The sequence below is a fragment of the Vanessa tameamea genome, chromosome 3 (genome assembly GCF_037043105.1).
Source record: "Vanessa tameamea isolate UH-Manoa-2023 chromosome 3, ilVanTame1 primary haplotype, whole genome shotgun sequence".
NCBI classification, from domain to species: Eukaryota; Metazoa; Arthropoda; class Insecta; order Lepidoptera; family Nymphalidae; genus Vanessa; species Vanessa tameamea.
The window spans coordinates 3,982,282-4,009,600 of NC_087311.1; the positions used below are offsets into that span (position 1 = coordinate 3,982,282).

Sequence of the window (27,319 nt, forward strand, 5' to 3'; positions counted from 1 at the left end):
TTGGGTCGTAATTATAAACATATTACGTACATAATTCTTAATTATACTTACAATAGCATTTCAAATGAATTTTAAATAACAATTATCCATAAATGAATATATTTTTTTACTGTTTTATTTTTTTTAATTCCTCGTCGTTAAGCATGTCTTTCTTTTTTAAATTGTTTTAAAGTAATCGATTTAAAAAATATATGTGATTGATTTGTTTTTTATTAAACAGCTAGGCGGACGAGCAATTGGGGTACTTGATGGTAAGTGGTCACCGGCTCCCATAGATATTGGTTTCTAACCATGCCTTACACTTCAATACGTCACCAAACATGGGAACTAAGTTGTTACGTCCCTTGCGCTTGAAGTTGCACCGATTCACCCCTCAAACTAGAACACAACAACCCAGTATTGCTGTATGGCGGTAGAATAAATTAGGATGAGTGGGTGGTATCTATCCAGACGGGCATACCCAAAGCCCTAACATCTAGTATAAAATATTGAAATAATATACGTCATTATTAAATAAATTAAAATTCATATTTATATAGCATACCAATCGGTTAGATAAACGTTTTGTATAAGTACATACGTACGTGTATAAGTATATATGGAACAATTTATAAATTTTGTTTACCAATTAAAGCATTGCTTACACTCATTTATTTATTTTATTAATTATAATAAGTAATACAATACTGACTTCTTCATAAACCATTTGATATACAAATGTAAAAATATAATGAATCACAACATAATTAGTAAACATTTTATTCAGGTCCATGTTTGTCACAGCTTTGGATAATTTTGGTTTCGTATATTTAACGGTAGAAAAAAAGTAAAGTCCAAAGAATATGACATTTTTACATACAATTGCAGCCTGTAAATTTCCCACTGCTGGGCTGCCTCCTCTCCCTTTGAGGAGAAGGTATGGAGAATATTCCACCACGCTGCTCCAATGCGGGTTGGTGGAATACACATGGGGCAGAATTTCGTTGAAATTAGACACATGCAGGTTTCCTCACGATGTTTTCCTTCACCACCGAGCACGAGATGAATTATAAACACAAATTAACCACATGAAAATTCAGTGGTGCCTGCCTGGGTTTGAACCCGAAATCATCGGTTAAGATGCACGCGTTCTAACCACTGGGCCATCTCGGGTCCAAAGAATGTACATAATTATTTCCGAAACGTCATATTAAGATAATCTTTCTTAATGAAAACGAAGGGAAAAGAAGAGGAAATCTTGCCGAGATACGAATTATATTAATGAACTAATAATAATATAATAATTATATTCAACACATGAAAGTTGATGTTGGCTAAGCATCGCCGAATACAATTAATAACCTTTGATTGTAATTAACAATGACAATGTCCTGACGAATTACGGATACGTCGACCGAATGGCCACATCGACCGAATGAATGAAAAGAGAATTCAATCCATTGCACAATTGCAAAATCAAGTCCACTCTCTTTCATTTTCCTGATCATTTGATGGGACGGTAATCTGACACGGGTGAAAAGAGATCAGGTAACAGACCAATGGATTTACGTACTTTTCTAGGCACATGGAAACCGTGCTAACTCCCAGATTCTGTGCTGTTATTAGGAATTTCTTAGCAGAAAAACCCTTTGGTTTTTTTTAATTGCGCTTGAGCCGGGGATCTGCAGCCTATAAATTAGTCACTAGACCAACGAGGCAGCTTGTATTTTAACAATAGGCTTTTTAAAAAAATTAACAACAGACTTTAAATTAGGCATTTAACATATATAACATTAACAGCATGTAAATTTCCCACTGCTGGGCTAAGGCCTGATCTCCCTTTGAGGAGAATGTTTGGAACATATTCCACCACGCTTCAATTTCTTTGAAACATTTGTTTTCCATCACCGCCGAGCACGAGATGATTTATAAACGCAAATGAAGCACATGAAAATGCATTGGTGCTTTGGTTTGAACCCGCAATCATCGGTTAAGATGTACGCGTTCTAACCATTGGGCCATCTCGGCTCTTAATTAGGCATTTGTGATAATTTATTTCCTGTGATTCCGTTTGACATGTTTTTTATATATGGATTGTATGTTGATTTTGTATATACAGTTTTTTGCAGATAACGGAGTAGTAATGAATTATATTTTTTGTTTATTTAATTTATTAAAATAAAAAATATTTAAGTAGAGAAAAATGTAAAAAACAAATAATTCAGCTTTTTTTTTATTTCATTTTATACGTCAATATATTTACGTATTACCAATTTTCCTTTAGATAGCAGTAAATAATGAATTTGAATAATTCAGAAGGTGATACGCGCTGTGTTTATGTGAGCCGAGATGGCCCAGTGGTTAGAACGCGTGCATCTTAACCGATGATTTCGGGTTCAAACCCAGGCAGGCACCACTGAATTTACATGTGCTTAATTTGTTTATAATTCATCTCGTGCTCGGCGGTGAAGGAAAACATCGTGAGGAAACCTGCATGTGTCTAATTTCAACGAAATTCTGCCACATGTGTATTCCACCAACCCGCATTGGAGCAGCGTGGTGGAATATGCTCCATACCTTCTCCTCAACGGGAGAGGAGGCCTTAGCCCAGCAGTGGGAAATTTACAGGCTGATTATGTTATGTCGCAAGCCTAATTGATTTCTATCCAAGTTAAAGAGTTTTTCAAGTGAATTTAATAACAATTCGTGCAAATTATGTTTTTTATATTTTATAATTGATATTATATTTCTTATGTTTAGTCTTTCTCATATTTGCTGTAAAATTATATAAATAAATAGTTTCTATCCTAGAGGGGGAGTTAGCAGACCCTCAGTGCAGGGCAACCTAGTTAGGGCTCCTGCGTCCCACACACAAATGTACTTATTACTTATTATTAAAGCACATGAAATATATAAACTGTTCTGTCTGTGGAAGACAATACATAAGTTATTATTATTAATTATTACAATTTACAAACGCAACTTAGAATAAAAGTCTTCATAGAATGTATATTTAATACATATTATCTTGCAACACAAATATCTTTGTTCAATTTCTAAGCTTTTTCTAAACAGAAGTATATTTTCCGCTCTGAGACTAAAATTATACAAGGTCGTCTCACGTGTGTGTGTCACGATGCTTTGAAGCTTTCGTCTCGCATCAAAGACATAAGAAATTGCCACGCGTTTGCATGAAACATGAAGTGAGCATAAACACAATGTTAGAAACAAATATGTTTAAAAAATTGCTATATTTCCACGCACGAGTCTTATACCGGGAGGTAATATTTTATTTGATGGTCGGGTTTTGTGCAAGCCTGTGTAGATACCATACATTAAAACTGTTATTTTAGTTAGTTAGAGATTGGAATCTCTATATAAAATAAACTATCACTTAACATATTTTAAACGTAAAATCATTTTATGTCTGAGATAACGAAACCTTGCTATTTATGAGTTTAAATAATGCGTCGTAACTATATGAAAAACCCCGAGAAAACCAAAGTATCGTATTATTGATACTAGTTCTTTATCAAGTAGCAATTATATATATTTTTAAACATTAGTACATTGTTCAACAGGAATTTATTTATGTCTTATCTAATTCATATAATAAAGCTGTAAAGATTCTGTGTGTTGTATACGTTTTTCTTATATATTTGTATCGTACGACTGTATATAAACAAATGGATGTATGTAGTAGTTTTCGATTTTGTATTCGCTTTTGTTGCTTCACTATAAAGTTCCGAGTGCTCCATCTGACTTTTGATTTATAAACTGAGCTGAAATAGCAAGTGCAGCGGTCAGTAAGAAATCTGAACAAATAAATTTAGATTTCCTTCAATTAAACTTTAACAAGCATACTTGCATGACTAAGCATACCTTGTACATATCGGTTTGAATTGTAGATTTAAGTGGGAAAAAACGGCAAGAATCTCAGATTTTTTTTATATATACAGGTAGAGTGCCTCACTACAAAATAACTAAAGCAAACGAGTCAACTTCATTATTTTGGTGTTCGTGACAGCTACGCTTGTAACTCGCCAAACATCAAACTAGTTTACTAATATGCGTGTCATTGTGTGTACTTACGCGTGCACAAGTATAAGCATATTAGTTAAATATGACTTTCGGCTGCGCGTGTACTTGCACGTGGCTACCTGTGCACAAGTACACGCATATCATTTTCTAGAATACTATTTACTTTTGGTATTTAAAAAAAAATCATTCCTAGTACCGATACGTTGTTACAAGCGTTATTTGTAACAACTTGTGATGTATTCGAAAGAAATGATTTAAATTGTAAAGGATCAATGTTAGTTCGTTCAGTTATACTGAGGTATCGAATTATCGAACAAAAATGAAAATGTTATTTATGTTCTCTTACGTAATATAAGGCAACACTGAGCATTTTGTGTTTCGACTCTTAAAACGAAATTATTTATTGTTATAACGCAATTGAGTACCAGCAAACTATGCATTAATATTGCTTACATCGTCATAATCAGTGTTTTTGCTGTCAACAATTTAAATTTGTTTATACTTAAAAAGAAAAGGCCTTAAAAAATATCTTGTAGAAGTCCCACTTTTATTACGCATCCTGAATAAGATAACTTTGTTCATTAATTGTTAATTAATTTTTAACGGTAGGATAAATACTTGTATAATTAAAAAAATACGTAAACATTGCGTTATACTCGAGGCCGATCTGATGTCGTATCTCTTAACATAGTATTCGTGTAAATTATAGCTTTCAGGTTGAAATATTTTTACCTCTACGATGAATACTAATAATAATCGTATTAAGTTCATTGAACGTCAATAAATCTGGTATAAGATAATTCTATATTTATTGTCTGATCTTCAACTCAATGTACGTAAAAGTCATAAAATTAATAACAATGAAGTAATGCTTTGTTTCTCAATCCTTATTCGTAATGCCACAAACCTCTAATAATAAATAATAAATACATTGGACAACATCATATACATTACTCTGATCCCAATGTAATATGAAATTACATTCAAAATAAAATTACACACAGTTAAATTAATTTTGATCTATTTTTCACCATAAAAATATCATTCATATTTTACATTTATGGCTAGCGACCCGCCCCGGCTTCCTACGGGTGCAATTTATTAAAGGGCGGGACGCAAATTGTATATGATATTACATGTGCGTATTTTTTTTTTAGTTCTCATTAGAATCAACATTCCGACTCACTAGCAACTTCTCATTAAAATAAATAGTATATATTGATTTTGTTTTTTGTCCTCATATCAGTTGATTTTAATTTTTGACGACCTCCGTGGTCGAGTAGTGTGTACACCGGTTTTCATGGGTACGCCACTCCGAGGTCCCGGGTTTGATTCCCGGCCGAGTCGATGTAGAAAAATTTCATTAGTTTTCTATGTTGTCTTGGGTATGGGTGTTTGTGGTACCGTCGTTACTTCTGATTTTCCATAACACAAGTGCTTTAGCTACTTACATTGGGATCAGAGTAATGTTTGTGATGTTGTCAAATATTTACTATTTATTTATTTATTTATATACAAATACATACAATAATTTAAATGAAATACGGTTGTACAAAAATAAAGAAAGGTTTGTATCTGTGTCTGCCCAAATGAGAAATAAAAACGAGCTTGAGAGATTTCATATTTATTTCCATCATTTTTATTTAATTATTTATAATAGCACACTTAAAACATACACTCGAACAATTGCAAATAAACTAAAATAATAATAATAAAATATTTTAATATGCCAAGTCATAAATAAACATCAAAAATCAAGTGTGAACTACATTTTAAATTAACATCGTTGTTGTAATATAAATCTATTATAAGAAGAGCAATTGTTGTATATATATATAAGCAATAAACGTATCCCAAATGAAGCTATTTCATGTGTGTCAATACCTTTATATACTTGTCATCCATACCACGTACACCACGTACAGGCACCTTTATTTTTCCTCCATATTTGATTGGCATGTACATAATCGACTTGTTCTGGTATTATATTTTTCACCTAATGTGTGTACGCAAACTGTTGTACAAGGTTTATTTTTCATATTCACGTGTCAGTATTTTGTTTGGATATAACTTGTAAGTAAGATTTATACCTTCTTGACCTTTAGTCCTGGTCGGTCGATTATATAAAATAACTTGAACTACATAATATTATTAGTACCCACTTGGCTCGGTAAGAGGATGTACAGCGATCGTTATGCAGAATATTTTACGAGTAATCGTATCTCTCAGCGTTGTCGTAATATTTGTTGTAATCGATGCAAAACCCTGGTAAGTGTATAATTTTATTTAATTTTAAAAATAATATTTTGATTGATTTTTCTTCTGGGCAAAAAATGTACCAACCCTCCTTCACCAGTAGAGACAATGAGGCGAGGTGTTATACTTTAAGTGTAGGTGTTTTCGCGGTCATGATAATATGTACAGTCATTGTTTTTAATTTTAATATGTATATGAAAGTTAGACCATTATGGTGAGTAATGATTTATTCTTTTATTTATTTTTTTATTAAATTTAACTTAAACTTCCTTTTTATCAATATGCTACAAAAGTTGTTTAAGCTAGAAGCAACAAATGTTTTTTTTTTTACTAAATATTAGAGCTATATAATCACACATCTTCGCGGAGACATTGAATATATTTTGTCATAAACAGGTGCGGTAATTATGGTTGTGGTGATAGCGCATATGGTGGCGACAGCAGTGGGTATGGTAGTGGCATAGGTGGATATGGTGGAGGCAGGGCCGGTTTTGGTGGCGGCTATGGTAGATTTGGTCCCCCATCCATAAACGGTGGATTTGTTGGAGGTAGATTTGGTGGTCAAGGGTAAATTATTTATGCCAATGATATTTTTATAATATATTTTTTTTTAATGACAATAAAAGACCAATATTTGATAGTTGATAAACATAAATACAAAAAGATCCAAAATAATTATAATAATAATATATATAATTTCAATTTTAAGTACAAAATTATAAAATTTCAATATTATATATTTTTTAGTGGCGGTGAAATGACATTTGGCGGTGGAAAACCAAATTTTGACATCAATGCTTTGTTTGGAGGGTAAAAATAACTAATACAAGTACCTTTCGTGAAATTCATAAAAGATTTCATTTTTAATATATTATGGTTTTTTTTTCATTTCTCTGAGCTTTGGTGGAGGGCTACAAGGTCGCGGAGGGAGGTAAATGTTAAAATGTGTTATAATTTTAATAATATATTTTATTAATAATGTACTATACTTTAATGAGCCGAGATGGCCCAGTGGTTAGAACGCGTGCATTTTAACCGATGATTTCGGGTTCAAACCCAGGCAGACACCACTGAATTTTCATGTGCTTAATTTGTGTTTATAATTCATCTCGTGCTTGCCGGTGAAGGAAAACATCGTGAGGAAATCTACATGTGTCTAATTTCAACGAAATTCTGCCACATGTTTATTCCGCCAACCCGCATTGGAGCAGCGTGGTGGAATATGCTCAAAACCTTCTCCTCAAAGGGAGAGGAGGCCTTTAGCCCAGCAGTGGGAAATTTACAGGCTGCTAATGCTATACTTTAATGTAATATGTAGGAATTTTATCATTTGAAAGGAATTATTAATATCTTAGGCGCATTTTAAGCAGCGATCGGAAATGGATTTATTTTAGAAATAATATTAACGCATGTTGTTTGAGCCGATCCAAACGTAAATTCAATGATTATTGAAATTTCATTTATTTTGATGAATGTGTCCCTTGAGTGTTAGAATATATGTAGTCAAGTTTCTTCGTTGGGTTCTCTATTTAGCTCATGAAATATATTTAGGGATATGTGTATTACGTGTTATGGTCAAAGAACAAAAATGTTTTTTTTTTTTTTGGAGTTGATTCCAAACATAGTTATCCTTAACACAGTTTATGTAAATAACCCATAAAGGATAATACGTTTCACTCTTTGTAAACTGCCAAGCTACATATAAATAGAGTCTCATATGAGAATAAGTATGACAATAATTCTTCTTTTTGTAATATTTACTTTTCGCGCCAGTAAATTATATAATTATTATTATATCAAAAATTGCGAATTATTTAAAGATGTTAGAACGTAAACTGTTTTTTTTTATATCAATTATCGTATTCGTTTCTTCGAGAGTATAATATAAACACATCGTCTAAAAGTGTAGCTATTCTATAAACAAACCTTGTTTTTTATTAAGATGTTATTATTTATTTATAATTTTTTTCAGACGACCCGAATATGACGACGAATACGAAGAAGTTGAGGAAGATGAGTATAGTGACTACACTTTCCAACCCCGTGTTTGTAGGGGATGCGCGATCAACAATATAGGGAACGGTCGCAATAACAAGAACTCGTTTCACTTACATAGACATTGAATATTTTAGATTCATTAATTTAATCATAATGTAACCTGCGACTATCCTTCACGCTCCATTTAATAAATAAAATATAATTAAATATTACGCTCGTTTCAATATATTCAAAAATAATGATTGAGAACACAAATATTAATATTATATTACTGTATCGGAACTCAGCAAATTGCACATTATTTAAATTAATATATAAAATAGTCTTCATTTTGTTTTAGATAGAAAATCATTCATTAACATATACACTTACTTAGTTACTGTTAAATTAAAAGTTACATTCGGTCTAGAAAAAAAGCCCTGGCCTGAGGAGCACCGGTGAAAGAAAAACAGTGTTCTTTTTGACACATTTTGTATTTATTTTCATATACAACAAATATATATCTACTACTAGATGAATAATTTTTGGGCTACCGATTAAAAATGAGTTGATTCGCATCTAAGCGTTTCTGAATATTATACGCCTAAGGAGAGAAATTGGGTTGCCATTTCGTATATAGGATAGTCTGGAAGTCCGTCATTTTGAAGTTAGAAGCTCGAAATTTTATTTTTGGGCTACCGATTAAAAAGGACTTTATTCGAATTTAAGCCTTTCTGGATATTCTACTCTAAGGGCTGAAATACACACCAATGTGGTATACAAAGAGGTCTTACATTAACGTAATATTTTAAGTTCATTTGTAAATATATTCATAGTCTACGATGACGACTTCCATGGTCGGGTAATGTGTACACCGGTTTTCATGGGTACGCCACTCCGAGGTCCCGGGTTCGATTCCCGGCCTCGATTCCCGGCCGAGTCGATGTAGAAAAAGTTCATTAGTCTTCTATGTTGTCTTGGGTCTGGGTGTATGTGGTACCGTCTTTATTTCTGATTTTCCATAACACAAGTGCTTTAGCTACTTACATTGGGATCAGAGTAATGTATGTGATATTGTCCAATATTTATTATTTATTTATTTATTCTACGCGAGCGAAGCCGCGGGTAATAGCTAGTTTACTATAAATAAATTTAATCAATTAGGCTGAGAGTTAAAAGATTTAAATAACACGAAATAATAAGAAGGTTTAAGGCTAAACCTTGTACACTTATACACTTTTCTACGGCGAAGCAACTTTACCTTACGATCTACTGTTGTCGTGTTAACTGCAGACGTATCGTAACTGAAGCTGGTTTCAATGGTGCCGTGATAGTGTATTTCAAAAGTCAAAGAAAGAATAGGTGAAATTCTTTCGAAATATTTACGGATGAAGAATTCAAATGAAGATATCGCTGATATGAATACCTCGAATTATCAACGCGCGAAAAACACAGTAAGATTTACTTATTCTGTTTATTTATTGGACTGTGATGTCGTCCATACAGCCACTTATAAGCTACAACTATCGTTATTCAAATTGCATAATAGTTATTCGCCAAATATTTACGTTGTTTTTTTTTTAGAAATTTGTAATGATTAATTTTGGTACTAAAATAATGTTTAGAAGTTGTAACGAGATCCATCTACTGGCAAATTAAGGAACTGACTATCAATATCGGTTTTATAGTAATAATATTAAGTAATTTAAAAATATAATCTCAACGTTCGTCTCTCTTAAGTGAAATTTTTTTAAGTGTGCCAGCTTTAAAGTTGATGTGAATTATTATTTATAGAAAAATAAATAATGTAATGAAAAAAAACAATACATTTTAATTGAATGAACACAATGATATCCTTTGCGTTATTTTGTTTTGAGCTCCTAATTGAATCGCATTATTTATTTTGAAACGAGTAATCATAAAAATACTTCGTATCTTAGTAGATGTGACGGCTTCTGATATAATTTTAGCGGCAGTTTATATGTTTCTTTGTTCCGATTCCTTCGATTCTTAACTTGCTGGCAACGTAAAGTGAGAAATTCGTCGTTTAATCTTAGATTAACTGAACCGACTAATATTCGCCATTTATAATGTTGACTGAAGTTTTATTTCATTATACCATCTTTGTAATGTCATTCTAATGTAATCAGTATTTTGAAACTTAATTCCTAGATGAAGTTGTTCAAAATAATTTCTGAAGTATTTTAATAATATAAAATATTAAAGAACCTTTAATATTTTATAATTTTACCTCATTTCATTTCCAAGTCAAGTCAATGCATGTTAAAGAACCTTTGCCATCATCTCACGTGACAAAAATGGTGATCAAATTTCTTATTCGATTATTTGATAATTCATAAGTTTAAGTTTCTTTGTTTTTTTTTTTATTTTGTCTTCAATTCAAGAAATATTCAAAACATTTTTTATTCTTAACACAGTGAGTAATATAGATATTACTCTTTATATCGCGTGATCTTTAACCCGAACAATCACATAAACGTTTTAAGTTTTAGTAATAAGCAATTGAACAGTTAGCTTTGACGTGTTTAATATACTTAATATGAACAAGTCACTGTTTGTTTCGTTTTGTTTCCTTGTTTCGTTTGTTAAAATAGAAACAAAACCTTGGTAAGGATAAAATTCACTGTTAGCATGTGTTGAATTTTTTTTTTTTTTGAATGTCGATAATAATTAATAATTATTATTAGTGAAGATATAATTACATATAAACTATTTACTCAGTTTATATTAAAATGAATATTTACATAGTGCGTAATTTTGGAAGATTGTCCCACAAACATGTTGTTGATCTTATCATATATACGACAACAGTTTTACAAAACACGTATTCCTTGGCCAGTCGGAAATTAGTCACGAGGGATTGTTTAATATAGTTTTTATGAAAATAATCTTGAGAGCGTTCGAAAAGTCTTTGCGAATACCCACAAACCGGCAGCAGCTCCCTCTGTCTTTCGGACCAAGATCGTTTGCATATAAAAAACACTATATTGTGCATTGTAATTTAATAATAATTCAGTTATTGTTATTCTTACCGTTTTATATTTGTCTGACTAAGTCTAACTGGCGCATGTTATAATTTTATGAAATTTTGATTATTGTTTCTTTATTATATAGCTACACGTGTCTCCAGGGAGGTGGGGGTTATTTTGGCGGGTATGGCAGCGGATATAGTAGCAACTATGACTCCTTTGGCACCTTCTATCGCAGCGGCTTTGGTGATGGAAGGTGAAACTTATTCATCTTTTTAGAACGAAGTTCTTTACGCGACTTACAGTAGAGTGAACCGGCACGAATCGTCACGTAAGGCGACCATTTCCTCACTTTCTCTCTGTGTCTTTCTTTTATATACGGTTTTATTTCAACTTTATTTGTTAAAGATTTTATTAAAAAAAAAAAAAAAGATTTTTAATTTTAATTCATTTAATTGCGTCTATTATTTAATGCATAATATAGTTATAGCGAAATCTTCTTTCGAACCATGTTTATTATTTTGTTATATGATGATCTATAATATAAATTTTATTAAAGGAGTATTTCCATAATATATGTCACATTTATAAATCTATATTTTCCTTTACACAGTCAAATGCTCGGTAATTATTTACAAGGTGACGCTGTTGGCGCTGGTGTTGATCTGCTAGGTGCTGCTTTAGTACTCGGTCAAGGAGTTGTAAATAGTGTTTATCAAAAAAACAGTGTTGCTTGGGATGGCAGGTATGAAAATACATTCAATATTAAGATTTAATATTTTCATAATGTATGTTAGCATTTGCCCATGTTTATCGTTATGGTACAATTGTGTTACGAATCGTACTGATACGCAAGTCATTAAACTATTTTGAGTAGTTACATACATTGTTAGATATAATATTAGGTAAGTTCTTAAAATGTCAAAAGTGTTTATTATTGTATTTATATATTTAAAATTTAATTTGAACACTGATAGAATAAAAATAAATAAATAGCATAAATAATAATAATAATAATTTTTATTATATTTTTCTTTTGAAATAGAAGTTTTCAACACGGCGGTAACTATCATCGCGGAGGTGGTTTCCAATATGGTGGTGGCCACTTTCGCGGCGGTGGTTTTCAACACGGTGATGGTTTTCAACAAGGTAGTGGATCACAACATACTGAGGAAAATGGGTATGAATATTCTCGAGTATTGATAGATTGTGAATTTGATTTTCCTGTGAATTACCGTTATTGAGTTGGCAGTTCTATCTCTATTAACCACGAACAACATATATACACGTAAAAATATAGTTTATGAATAATATCGTTACTAATTAGTATTGAAACCTGCAGTGACATTCTGTTTGAACGTACTTATTACGTATATCATTTATGAAACGTTAATAATTATTGTGCTATCCGTGAAGCATAAATGATTTGTGTTTATTTTTGTCATTGACTTATATGTATACTACTAGACAAGCTGTTCAAAATTAAAATTGTGTCACAGTGACGGATAAGGAAAGCGGAAGGGGAAGTTGCCGAGACGACCGCGCAGATGTGGCACAATAGTGTTTATATTTTTCTGTTTGTCTCTGAGAGTATTATAGTGAGATTATTTGATTCAATAATGGTCATAATTGTAATTGTATTCAGTAGATCAGACAATAATTATACAAATAAATTGCTGCTTTCAAAAACTACTAAATGAGTAATGAGATTAAATGAGTTGTGGTCAATTTACCGTAACTTAGTGCGCAAAACATATAATCAATGATTTTAATACTCACAAAATATACGACTTTATATTATATAATACTTAATTTATGTATCAATCAATATTAATTAGTTTTCATAGCTTAATTAATTGTTATATTAAATTTTATCCTTGTCCTGACACCATTATATTAGATAATGGTGTCTTGTATTGTCAAAGTCACGCTATAATTATGACGGAAGTAAAGAGACAGATGAAAATGACGATAATATCATTTGACATTATTACAACTCTGGTTTCTGAATGACAGGCTTCAACACGGCCATATTTCGACAATTAATTCACGTCACCGCTATCCGCGGAAAACGGGGTTACTGAATACAAATTAAATGTTTGTTTTTTTTTTTTTTTTTGTAGAAATTCTGGTGGTAAAAGCGACAATGGCAATGGCGAGAAGAGTAGTCAAATATACAACATAGGAAATGGGCGCGAGAATCGTAACACAGTTAATATATATTTAAATAAACAATGAGTGTTTAATGAAAAAATATTGTTATATACTATATACCATTGTTGTTAAGAAAAATAAAGCTCTATAAATCATTATCGATACTTCCCATTCAGTCATACTGACTGAACCTTTGGATCTTTACCAGTGTCTGAAATTAGAAATTTGTTTTGGCAAATATTAAAAAAAAAAAATTACAAATACATACTTTCTGCTATGAATTATTTTCTTTTTAACCAACATATATTTATGAGTTTTTTTACTCTCAAATATAGTATAACGTTAACGAGTTAGAAAAAAAAAATCTTGTTCCTTTGCCGATACCAAACTTTTTAATTTTTATTTTATAATGTTGGCAATCCTAGCCAGGTCATAACACTAAGGGATAATATTAAATTATTGTATTGTTCTCAATCATTACTACTTGTTCCAATTTTGAAGTCCATCTGACGTTTAGTTACGATTTCTTACGACGATTATTTAAATATCTAGAGGGAGTGTCGCACTACAAAACAACCAAATAAAAACGAACAATCTTTATTATCTTGATGTGCGCAACAGCTACGCATGACGGCCTAACGTCATACTACTTTACTAGTGGAGTGCCAATTGTTGACCAATTAACAATCTTTTTCGCGTTCTCAGCTTTGTTAGTCCTCGACATTTACAGGTGAAGCTAATAAAAATGTGTACAAACAACAAACTCAAACTCTTTTTATATGGTAAAATAAAAAACACATTTAACTTGATATTATATTAATAAAGGTGAAGTGTTACTGCGTTTTTTTTTATTTCTTGTAGTTTAGTTAATAAGGTAATCTGCCATTGAAGATTTGCTATTCATTTGTGCCAACACAAATTGAAATTTGGAAAACTGATTACTTTTTAAAAACTGAATAAAATCTGCAATCATGATTTTTTGTTAGAAAAAACTCCAAACTCCTTTCTCTGAATCTGTTGGTCGAAATTTTTTATATATGGTAATGTGACTGAAAGACTGATGTACAGCGCAAATAAAAAAATAATTATTTAGGTTAATTTTAGGGAACAATATAGACACTAAAAGGTATATGTAATAATACATATAATGTATCGCTAATGAAAGAACTCGTTATGAGATATACAAAATTTACTACATTTTATATAAATATTAACTTAAATTCGCATTTTAAGTCGTGAACGCAATCTATATAATATTCTGCATAGTAAATAACGATATATTAAAACTATTGATATTCATTTATGTATTCTTTTATCAAAGTTAAATTGGACAATATCCAAATATTTAAAAAATCGATCGTCATTTATTGACAAACAATATCCATTAAAAGTATACACATTGACGACGATGATTCCAATCATTAATGTATTTTAGCGAAAATATAAACACAACAATCATATATTATTTAAATATATTGTTTTAGTAGTTCAAACATTTACGGATATTTAATTTGTGTCGTCTAAATTAGAAAACAATAAATCAGTGATGCGATTAATTTCGTTGCTAGTCAAAGGACAATTATAATATAGTTACAGATTTATGATTAAAATAAATAGAATTTAATTCATAATTTTGTTTCTGTATGATCCGTGGTCCTTTCTTTCCGTTCTTGCTTCTTGATAAAAATATTGATTATTTTCATTTATGTGGTTTATTAATATGAACAATGTTTGTATTTTTTCTTCCGTTACCGATGCTGTTAATTTCGCATCCTCGGCATACCTTGGGTAGATAAATAAAGGCGCTGTAGTCACCGAAGCCGTAGTCACCGTCGACTCTGAAAAATTATATATTTAAAAAGCCTAGTTATGTAGGTGATATTGTCCTCACCGATTTCGAACACGGCGGCTTATCTTGACTGTTGCGGATCAAATGAGCCATCTGATGGTAAGTGGTCGCTTCTGCCCATAGATTTTGACGCTATAATATATACCATTATTTACATCGCCAGCCTTTTATCTCTTGTATTCACCTTCACTCTACAATTATGTTTGGCGGTAGAATATTTGATGAGATGGTCCTTAACCAGGCGAGATTGCACAAAAGCCTATCAACAAGTAATTACAAAATAATATTTCTCTCATAATAAGATGGGATCGAATACGACCGTTTACTTGTAAAGACACAGGAGATTTTGACAGGAAAAAAAAATGAAATTGTTTAAATTGAAATCTGGCTTTTGGATCCGCTTCTATATAAGCTTACCATTAAACCAAAGAGGCTGTAATTCAAATTTATGTAATAAAACGAATAGGGATTTTATGGTACATTTGGGTTTATAGCACACACATGGACAGTTTCGACACGATTCTAACTTTTTTTTGTTGCATACTCAACTGAGGTCTAGCTTTTATAGCATTTACCCGTGTAAGATTACACAGTATTTTTTTACGTCAGGATATTTTTGTATGTAATAGTATTTAATAAATATTACATCACAATACTAGTTCATCGTCACGACGTTCGTCTAAAAATTTTGGATACATATAAATGGTAAATTTGTTGCTATAGTGAACTAATACAAGTTACTTATAAAAACATGTATTATTTAAATAAAGGTAAATTCATGTATTAATGATACTGGTACTGCTTAGGTTATGTAATAATATATTTAAGTAAAAAAACTACATAAGAATAGAGTATGATTTTCTTACCGTGGTTCTGGTCTTGCCTCACTGACCGCAAAGTGAGCGACGATACAAATAATGAACAAAACTGACTTCAACATTTTTTTTTTTAACTTTGAAGCAAATAGTTATCAACAACGTTACTCTCCGATGAATGTATTTATTATGTTGCTATATAATTACAGCAAGTATTTAAATATTAATTTGAACAATGCGGTTAAGCCAATTCGATAAATTCAATAATTATATAAAGTTTTTGTTTTTCAAAATAAATACATTTATCTAGTAGTATTTTCCTCTGCTAGCAATCCGCTACGGTTGGATGGTTCTATCGTTAATATTTATATAATTATATCGACATTTAGATATTAGGTAATCGTATTAATATTTGTTTTGATTTTGACATATTTTTTTTTTGTATAAATCTGTATCACAAATATTAAATTAAAAATATTAAGCCACTAAAACATGTTTTGACGGTATATTTACTTATCACGCACCTTAGAATAAATGTATTAGCCAGCAAGAGGTAGCGGCGTAATTTCGAGATCTAATGACCCGCAATATATCTTCCAATCATTATCCTGAGGTAAAAATACATTGGATTATTATTATTGACATATAAATAAAAATATTAAATAACAAGTGAAAAGGGCTTACGGGTAATATTAAAGGGTTCTCACACTCACAAGGGTCCTTCTGTATCATTTTCTTTTTCTCATTTATTCGACTTATTATTAATTATTATTTTTGATGGTGACATTGGTTTATTTTGAATTGTGAAAATTAATAAATTTTCCACTTCTGGGTTACCCTAAGTTGGTCAGAGAATACACGACGCAAACAATAAAAATAGAGAAAATATCAAATAAAAAAAAAAATAGACACAATACACATACATACACTTAAATTGGAGTTATACATAGATATAGTAATATAATATAAGTAAAATAGTTATACGTACGTATATGTCAAAACTGGGAAAGACAAACCAAAAAAACTTAACCCATGAGGAAAACCAACGAATTAGTTGCGAGTTTAACGAATTCAGTAGCTTCAGGTTGTCGCGCAGGAATTTGGAATTTAAAATATTCCGGTTTTCGTCATAAGAAATAGAATGAAGTGTATCTACGATAGAACAGTCATTCAAATATTTAAATATGGTACTTCTATAGAGCGTAGTAACTTTCGGTCAATCTCTATCTCCATTTGAAAAATATATCTTAATTAAATTAAAAATACTCTGTTTATTTCATAAAAAAAAAATTAATTTCCCCGATCACTTAACAACCGCATCGAATACTGTTATTCATTAATACTAATTATTAGTTATAATATAATACTAATATTCTTTTATCTTTACCAATAATCTTGAACATAAAATACAGATTGTTTGACCATTCTATTTACATCAAATTAATACGTCTGCGTCGTTTTAAGGAAATATCATTATTATCGGAATTAACCGCAATAAATCACATCAAACTTAAAAAAATATATATATTTGTAAAAATAATTTACTGACTGACTTGATTAATCCCTTAATGAATTAAAGGGATATTTTTTACGAATTTCTGTTTACAAAGATTAACAGGACATTGGACAAGCAGAACTCATTTAACGCAACAGCTGGGCCTCCTACAGCTTTAACTCAGTGACAATTCTCCGGTCATATTATTCTAGGTATTATATAGTATTGTAATCAATTTAAATAATATTACAATTTTTAAATCTTGAGGAGTTTTGTTGATAATGTAGAGCAAATAATATTTAAATAAAAGTACGTTTGGGCAAGCATACTCTAACTGACAAATTCCTTACACTTTTTTGTATTAGAGTGTTGTTTATAGTTTAAAGATTAATGACCACCATAGATATTAGAATTGTCAAAATATTAAACATTCCTTACATCGACAATGCGCCACCAACCTTGGAAGTTAACATACGATTTGATGTTTCATATCCCTTATGCCTGAAATTACAATGCAAATTGGTAAACAGTGGCAGATTGTCACCAGACACATGCAGACTTCCTCACAATCTCACTATCCACCTCCGAATTCAAGATAAACGCTAATTACGATCATGAAAATTCGGTGAAATTGTAAGTTTGATTTATAATTTAGTACAAAGAATTGTCATATTACATTGAATGCAACAATAACGTAATGTAACGCTTGGATTATAATTCAAAATTGTTTTATTTTGTTACAAATGAAATCTTAACTAATATTATGAATAAGAAATAGTTTATTTGTTTCTTAAGCTTTCTCGTCTTAACTACTCAACCGATCGTCATGGAAACTTGTAGTTAAGGGTACAATAAAGGCTTAGGATACTAACACTTTACCTTCCTCCACACGCGGATTAAGCTGCGGGTGGAAATGAGTGTTTTGAATGTTAATACTGCAAAATGATTGTTATATATTATATCTGTGTTCTTTTTATAAGTGTGATTTTATTCACGAATAGCTCTCTGTCATGGTATTTATTCTTAAAAATACGTGTAGCAATTATTTTATTTTCGTAATTTGCCCTCTCTCTCCAATAAGCTAACACGTTGTGAATCTTATATTGTCCCATTGATTATGGCACGATAGCTGCATATAAAAAACAGTTATGGTCTCATTTTAAAGTGCTGAAAATTAAAGAGGATTTTTGATTGCAAATTATTATATAAGCATTAATATTAGAGAGCGGATAAAAGTTACGATTAGAGAGCAGTATACTATGGCAAAAAATTAAAGAAAATTGTTTTCGTCAAACTCCAATTCTAACTAAACGAATGCATACTATTTGACTCTATGTATTTGAGTAACCTGCATTGAAGTGAGTCGTTTATAATGAAATGAAATCAAAATAATTATTGGTTCAATCATAGGTTTAAAAATTGCTAAAAAATCTTTTGAAGAAACGTGAAGTTTCGCGAGAGACCCATTAATGGTATTATTAAATTTACTTTTCAATTACGGACGTCTAAAAGTAAGACTTAATTTTAAGCACTACTTAAGTTATACCTTCTAGCTGTTTAAAGTAATGATGTTGACCATCTAAGAAAATAAACAAGCTATTTTAAAATATTTTTCAATTATTTGTACTATTAACTTTAATATTTTATTTTTATTTGGCATTTTACAAACTTCAAAGAATATCAACTTAGAATATCTTGAGAGTATTTTTTCCTTGAAATTTACTCCTTTAAGGTATCCTTACGTGTGAAGGTGTGTGCGTAAACACCACCGCTCTCTACTCCCTTATTCACATAATCCTATGGGACGGCCACCCAACACAACTTACAGATTTACGTGCCCTCCGAGACACGTGAATTTAAATACAACTACTTTTCCCTTCGGGCACTACTGTGAATTTTTTAATAATAAATTTTATAAAATAAAAAGTCAATATTTTTTTATGCGTCGACCCGTATTCGAACCCTTAAAAACTAACCAACGATATATAAAGCTATACTAACGACATTACCTAGATAAATTAATGATATGCTTGGAAAGTAATAAGGGGTTTTCTATTTGCATAATAGCTAAGAAATATATTTTATATATATTATACTTTTTGTAAGGTAACACCGAGAGCTGGCTATATCAATGAAAGCTAACGACTCAACTTCTTATCTTGCGCTGGCAGCTTTGCGAAAATGCGGACAAAAGGCCCTCATTTCAGAGCATAACTATGTTACATCCTACGTGTTTTCTTTGCTTGAATTTTAATTAGAATCTACAATGAAGTATATATGTCTAGCCGCCTTGTAAGATACAGCCTTATTTTCCAGTGTTGTTACGTCTTTATTTAAAAACTGATTCCTGTATTTCCATCATTGTATTACCATTATTAGAAAAATATACATACAATAGAAACAAGCGGCTATTCACGGGAAATTATTAAAACAAAAGCGGAAAGAACAAAGTATTATGTCATTTACATTTCAATGCAACTACATTTAAAAAGTTAGAACCATTACGTACTGTTACGAATGGTTTTTCGACGGAAATTACGACGATCCTATTAACTGGAAAATTTTGTATTGAATTCAACAAATTCAAATATACTTCAAAATCATATACTAAGAAGCAGTATAGCTCTAAGTAATATCTATCTATTGGTTGTATTGCGTAAACAAGAGATGGTTGCGATTTTATTGAAAACTAAGAAGGGCCGCATTAAATTACTTTAAAAGAAAATCTAATAACCATAGTATTTTTTATTTTACTTGGTAGTAGGACTTTGTTGAAGCCCGCCTAAGTAGGTAAATAAATAAAATAAAATAAAAGAGGTTGTGATGTAAGGGATGGTTAATATTTATCGCAGTGCCAGTATTGATGGGCGATGATGATCACTTCAGCTCATTTGCTTTATATTTAAAATAAAATAAAAACAAATATATTATTAAACTAGCTCGCTCACTCTTCTACTTTAACATAATAAATCAATGCGTCACTAGTTTCTAATATTGAAACTGCTGAAAATGTCTGAACTCAATTTCGTGTACTTGGTTAATGTGATGCCCTATAAAATAGTTTCTGATATGTTTAGAAGGTATTATCTTCCAGCTTAAAATCTACTAATTAGGAGCAGATGTATTGTTACATACAAGTTTAAATAAAGGATTAATTAGATATTAGAAATTGCCAGTCAGAACAAGTAATATTAATATTAATCCCTTCTAAATAATGGCGTTAGTTTAGCAAAGTGGAGCCTGGAAAAGATTTATAGCAATGAATATATCATTTGATTTAACAGAATTTTATTTTACTGTGGTCTAAGTTATTTATATTAAATTTTGTACTAAAACTCATCTAAAATGATAAATTATACATAACCAGGTGAATATCCCCATTATATTTTTAAACTTAAATCTAAAATAATCGTTACTTGTATCATGAATATAGTGGTGAAAATAAAGTGTCGAAGGTTAGTGTCTTTTTCGTTTTTATTGTAACGTTAAAAAATTTATGTATGTTGATCAATACTTAAAACTCAAATGAATATATTATTAATTTATTTTTGTTTGTATTTAACAATATTTTAACTGAATGTAATCTAATAGTTTATCGTGGAATATCAATGGAAATGTCAGCTATGATGTAAGCCACAGCTGTCCAAAAGGCAGCACATAAATCTAGTTCATCGGGATCTTCGACATTCATCGTATCTCCTTCAGTGTGATGAAACCAAAAATAACGTTCATTTGCATTATGAAGACTTGCGCCAGGAATTCCATTCTTGATAATTACATTTATATCAGAACCAGGACTGTCGTCTTCAACTAATGTAGAGGCATTTATTGATTTGAATAGTTTTAAGATTTCAGCTATAATACACCGAGCTTCTTGAGTACCAGCTACTGCTAAACCAAGCGGGGCAAAGGTTCCTTCATCGGACTCCATTATGAAATTGATATTATGACTTTCATTTCTATGTTTCTCTTCGTAAGCATATGCACCGATCAAACCTAATTCTTCAGCGGTCCAGAAAATTGATCGAACTGTTCGTTTAGGTCTTAAATTCAAACGTTTTAGAATAACTGGTGCTGCCCAACTTACAAATAAACCACCACCATCATCCATCGCACCTTGACCAACATCCCAGCTATCTATATGTCCGGACACTATTACCAATTTTTCTGGATGATCAGTACCTTTCAGGTCTATAATAGTATTTCTTGAAGTCTTCGTTTCGTATGTCGATGACATTGTAATATTTAGTATAATTTTTTCTCCACGGTCATAAAATCTTCTCAACAAATCCGCATCTTCGAGTGATATTGCACCGGCAGGTATTTTTTTAATATTGTCGTCATAATTTTGAGAACCGGTATGAGGCGTGTTGATAGAAAATGGAGTGATGGATCTTACTAACGAAGCAACAGCACCTTTTGCAGCTGCTTTTGATGCTCCTTGACTTCTATAAACTACAGTTTCACCATATGTTGTAAATATTGGATCATATACAACGATCTTACCATCGACATCCTTATTTGATAGATTAGACAGTTCCTCAAAATTTTTCACAATCACTACCTCAGCTGTAATACCTTCAGGTGGTGTGTTAACACTGCGTCCAAGACCTAGTACATCAATCTCTTTAATTCTTGGCTCTAACATAGTTACTTTTTCTGTTCCTCTTATCCAATGGGGTACCTGTAAATATTTTTAACATTATAGTACATACTACTAATAAATAAAATAATTAGTTATTTTGATTCCTATGGCACATTTTTGCAAGAAAAGCATGGAATGAAATGATAAATATGGAGAAAACGTGTTACTTATTGCGCTTAATTACCTCTAGCTCTTCCGTAACGATGTCGTTTAATTCCTCCTCTCGAGTTAGCTGAATCATGTGATCGATAGAATCTTCGAGAACTTGTGATCCCGAGGGCCGCGCACCGAAGGTGTCAACAAATTTTGCCAATCTGGAAATAAAGATAAATCAATTATAAGTATTCATTTATTAAGTAAAAGATTCTGCTACAAAAAGATTATAGAAATTGAAATAAATATTATGAACATCCTTTTCTTCCGCATATTGAACCTTGATCCCTTTCATTAGAAATGTATGTGGTGGATAATTAATTAAAAACAAAATGTGGTATGTTCAGAGAGTAGATTTTTTTTTAAATATTAGAATTATTTTAGGTGAGACAATTGTGTTGCCATCGAAATCGATATGTATGCGATCGGTAAAATCAAATAAAAAACTATTTACTCACTCGTCATAAGTTTTATGCTTGAAATCCCCGTCCAAAACATATTTAAAGATCTCATTTTTTACATTTTTATATGACGCTATCTCTTTTATCAGAGTATCTCCTAACAAAGCTCGGCAGCCGTTACGACTTTTTGGTAAAAATTTAGCCTCACTAGCAAAAATAATAAAAAGGGTTACAAAGATTCGGGCGGAGAAACTCATTTTTCTGCCCGTGCCTTGATAAAAATGCGATGTTGTGATAAGAAAAGACCCTTTTGTTGAGAGGCTATCTTATCGTCAGTTGTCGAAAACGTCATATTTACTTGAGATATATTCGATATAATCTTAATGTTTCTAGACATTTAGGCTTTGGAAAGATCGTTTTTCTATCTTATCAAGTTTTCTTAGAAGATTAAAGTTACAAAAAACAATACTATGTACGTACATATATTGTTTTACGTGTTCTCTAATAAACATGTTAAAAGGTATATTTAAAAGGTATAATATAATTTTCTCTATAAGTTTCTCAATCAATAAAGCCATTACTAGTTGAAAAAAATTTTTTTTTTTACGTTTTTGTAACTTGTAACTACCACTGGAGGTAGCGATTATGTGGGATTCTGCTAGTCGAAAGCCCAGTTCCAGTTTTCACCATAGATCGCAGAGGAGAGGGAGTTTTAGTATACTACATCATCCATGTCTAGCTCGGCTTAGCTTAGGGGAGAGGGGAGGGTGAGAAAGTAATCTCTTTCCGCTTGCACTTTGTAAATTTTTTTCAAAGGCGGCAAACTTTGTTTGTACGAAAGTTGCGAATTGCTACTTCTTAAGCTTGGATTTACTGCTACTCAACAGTGTTTTGAAGTGGAATGATAATATTGTTAAAACAGAAATTGTAGACGACCGATTCTTCAAAAATCTTACAACAATTTCTTCATTAAATAAGATAATTTATACTCAACCTATGTCAGCTGTTAACTGACGTGTGTGATTAAGTTTTTCTCTATAAGATCCTATATACAACTGACTAATCCTATTTACTTTCTGACTTCAATTTCAAATGTCTAAGAAATAGACATAATTCTAGTTATAAAGTTACTTTTTATGTTTCCGTCACTAAAACTAAATTGATCGATGAATAGATGTTGTGCCCAGCAGCTCAAACATTTTTTATAAAAGATTGTTGTGAATATTTTTTTAATATATATACATATAATAAAAAATAATCTTTTATAAAAACATTTACAATGTTTAAACTACTGGTGGTGGTGGTGGGATAATAGGCGGGCATATTATAGAGGTTTCCTCTCTGTTTTATTTGATTTGTTAGTTACTTTTAAAAAATAAGTATTATAGTAGCTGTGTACTTCGCTTTCATGTGTTAAGGTTTCTGAATTTCTGTTTCGCATGACATACATTAAGAGTAATCACAGCGTGCAAACCTCTATAAAAATTGCCTACATATTTAATTTTTTTTTTTTAATGATAAACATACAGATTTTACAATCTTATCTTCTAATAAGTATCGATGTAACAAAATAAATGATTTTAAGATAACAGTCACTTTATCTGCATGTCAAATATTAGTAAAAAATAATATAATATTGAATAAAAACCGAAGTAATAATAAAGTTTGAATATTTTGTTATTAAAATGTTATCTCTGTCACACTTGTTAATACTGAATCACTTTATAGCCGTGAATTTTTAAAATTAACTTATTGAAGTAGGATTTGTGAACATTAGAAGTAACACAGTGAAAACAGCTAAAATATCTGAAAAAAATATTTTTTTGTTACTCGGAAATAAGTCGTCGATCTTAAAAGAAGATCGCTGGTTCAGAACTTGTCATTTGCTGAATTTGTGCTTGAATAAGACAACATACTCATGTTTACTGATAAAATAATAAGTAACAGCTTGCCAATGTCCCATTGCTGGGCTAAGGGCTCCCTTTGAGGAGAAGATGTGTAGCTTGTTCCAGCACGCTGCTTTTATGCGTGTCGATGGATACACATATGGTAGAATTTTGTTGAAATTGGACACGTGTAGGTTTCCTCACGATGTTTTCCTTCACCGACGAGCACGAGATGAATTATAAACACAGATTATTATATGCATATTTAAATCATTAATTATGTTTGTACATATTAAAAATATATAATGTATTAATTGAAAAAAATTATTGTTTTAAAAAGTATAATATTTTGAACTGTATAAATATTAAGTTCGATTCTCGATTCTACATTTGACCTTGTGTTATCAAACATAACACAACACAGCTATCCGGTCTGTTCTCATAGAATGTCTCTGAAGAATTGTTTATTGTATTAAATATTATAGATCAAAATTATAGTGCATTTTGTTCTTTATAACCTTTATAAAAATACTGGCTATTAGAGCATGACGTTTGACCTTGATTATCTTGAGTCGCGTACACGAGTATCCATTGTGTATGTATTGTAAAAAACAAATCGTTTTGTGTTGTCATACATATTCTATTTACCTACCTTGGTTAAATTTAAATATGGCTGGACTATGAACTTCAAGCATAAAAAATTTTCCAACACTCTTTAAGTATCGTTAGTCTACCAGATACTACAAGGCATGCTGGACTGCTGAGGCATGAGAGTGCAACGTGAGAAATTCTTGACAGAACACACCAATATTTTTTATTATTCTTATAAATTTTTTTATTTGATTATTCTTATAAAGCGATATTGGCAAATTAGTTACGCTACACTTATAAAAATATAAGAACATAATAATGTAAACAAAAAACCTTTTTTGTTATCCTCAATCTTACGGGTAAGAGTTATTGGGTATCTTATATGCAATCTTACAGGTAAAAATTACTTACTATTTCAAAGAGAATGACTAAATTTTATCTTATTTTAAAACGTTAATGCTATCTATCGTTGTGTTCTTTCATACACGGCGATTAATCCAGCGTTATTATTGGCATAAGGATGTAGCCAGTTAAATCTCAAGGTTGGCAGCGCATTCATAATGTAAACATATAGTCACGTCTACTGGCAGCGCTGGCCAATTCTCATTTCTTACCCATTAAAAAAATATGAAAGAAATTGAACAATTTCTTGGACTTTAATAAATATTTATTTTCTAATCGAGTTAATGACATCTATCAACGGTCGGATTATTTACATATACATTTCACATAAGATAACACAATGTCAAACTTACCTAAAACCGAGACACGATCAATATTAATATCAAAATGTATTACTCACTCATTATAAGTCTTCCTTTTGAACGGGCCACTAACCACGTAGTCTATTATATCCTTGACCACTGTATCGTAGGATGCTATTTCATCAGCCAATGGACCGATATCACATTGTTTAATTTCCGAATAAGATTTCTTCTTAGGAGCACATTGCACTTGAGACAGTATTATCGTAAGTAAACTCACTTTGACCAAAACAAACATGTTTTATTTAGGCGCTTGAAACGTCCATACTTAATGACCAATGCAAGGTAAATGATCACACTCCAAGTCAAGTATTTTCTACAACTAGATGACTCGTCTGAGTGAAATGTTAACGCACGTACGATGTGGTTATTGAAAATTATAATTAAAGTTATTGACAAGACTTAGAGAGTTAATCATTGTTTTAGTGAATAAATTAATAAACTTCTAAAGAAAATATGTTGAACAAAAATGATAGTATGTAACTATAATATTTTTACTAGACATATATTTCTTGAAAAAATGACAATATATAGGCAATATACCTACTCCCAAAAAAAAAAAGATTTTCATAAATTATTGAGGTATGATGTAACAAGCATTAAAAATATACAATTGAATTCAGAACGACGTTCTTATCTATTTTTAACGGATTTCATCTTTGAAGTATAGTTAAATTGTATCTGAATTAACGAATCATTTCATTTAAAATACACACACACACACGTCATATACTTTAAAGTTGTGTTATATTTTCATTTTATTCTGTTACATAATATTGTATTAATTAATCAAATTGTACATTACATTTCTATAACGCTGTTAATTAGCAATAAAACATATACAATACAAATTTTGTATATATGTTATTAAATTATTATTATGATGAAACAGTGTATTATTTCTATGGTGTTGCTGTATTGTAATTAGTACAATATTTAGATCATTGAAATTTTTATACCTATATTTTTATACCTATATATTTCTATATGAATCAGAGTTTTGGGCTACAAAAGGGATGATTGTAAGACAAGTACATGTAGCGGAGATGAGACTGTTGAGATGAATGTGTGGTGTTACGCGAATGGATAGAGTAAGGAATGAGTACATAAGAGGAAGTTTGAAAGTGGCACCGGTAACCGAGAAGCTATGTGGAAACCGGCTGTCATGGTATGGGCATGTAATGCGGAGGAATGAGGACCATATTGTGAGGAAGGTCTTGAGCATGGATGTGGATGGATATAGAGGTAGGGGACGATCAAAGAAACGATGGATGGATTGTGTGAAAGACGATATGGTTAGAAAGAATGTTACTTGTGAGATGA

At 31.0% G+C, this 27,319-nt stretch overlaps 5 protein-coding genes across 7 annotated transcripts in view; 2 read left to right on the forward strand and 3 right to left on the reverse strand.

Annotated features, from left to right (window-relative positions):
- The window catches only part of LOC113397339 (dehydrodolichyl diphosphate synthase complex subunit DHDDS), a 412,132-nt gene that overhangs the window by 190,404 nt on the left and 194,409 nt on the right, over nucleotides 1-27,319 (reverse strand). The gene's annotated exons all lie outside the window — the stretch shown is intronic.
- Nucleotides 1-27,319, reverse strand: part of LOC113397343 (mitochondrial import inner membrane translocase subunit Tim8) — a 312,742-nt gene that overhangs the window by 185,416 nt on the left and 100,007 nt on the right. The gene's annotated exons all lie outside the window — the stretch shown is intronic.
- LOC135194121 (ctenidin-1-like) lies at nucleotides 6,181-8,475 on the forward strand. 2 transcript variants are annotated; one of them, XM_064218821.1, is made up of 5 exons: nucleotides 6,181-6,288; nucleotides 6,673-6,843; nucleotides 7,024-7,086; nucleotides 7,175-7,207; nucleotides 8,249-8,473. In XM_064218821.1, exons 1-5 carry the CDS (start codon nucleotides 6,215-6,217, stop codon nucleotides 8,397-8,399), a joined length of 492 nt encoding a protein of 163 aa, XP_064074891.1. In that variant the 5' UTR covers nucleotides 6,181-6,214; the 3' UTR covers nucleotides 8,400-8,473. The 2 variants fall into 2 exon arrangements, with proteins under 2 accessions (XP_064074891.1, XP_064074897.1); XM_064218827.1 differs by lacking the exon at nucleotides 7,024-7,086 and having other exon boundaries at nucleotides 8,249-8,475.
- On the forward strand, nucleotides 10,765-13,549 carry LOC113397092 (uncharacterized). Its single transcript, XM_064219355.1, has 5 exons — nucleotides 10,765-10,881; nucleotides 11,389-11,499; nucleotides 11,857-11,988; nucleotides 12,289-12,423; nucleotides 13,367-13,549. The coding sequence occupies exons 1-5, from the start codon at nucleotides 10,814-10,816 to the stop codon at nucleotides 13,479-13,481; spliced, it is 561 nt and encodes a 186-aa protein (XP_064075425.1). The 5' UTR covers nucleotides 10,765-10,813; the 3' UTR covers nucleotides 13,482-13,549.
- LOC113397211 (carboxypeptidase Q-like) lies at nucleotides 21,085-26,304 on the reverse strand. Of its 2 annotated transcripts, none has more exons than XM_026635452.2 (3): nucleotides 26,035-26,304; nucleotides 22,386-22,515; nucleotides 21,085-22,240 (listed from the first exon to the last, which is right to left on the reverse strand). In XM_026635452.2, exons 1-3 carry the CDS (start codon nucleotides 26,232-26,234, stop codon nucleotides 21,149-21,151), a joined length of 1,422 nt encoding a protein of 473 aa, XP_026491237.2. In that variant the 5' UTR covers nucleotides 26,235-26,304; the 3' UTR covers nucleotides 21,085-21,148. The 2 variants fall into 2 exon arrangements, with proteins under 2 accessions (XP_026491237.2, XP_026491236.1); XM_026635451.2 differs by lacking the exon at nucleotides 26,035-26,304 and adding an exon at nucleotides 22,813-23,054.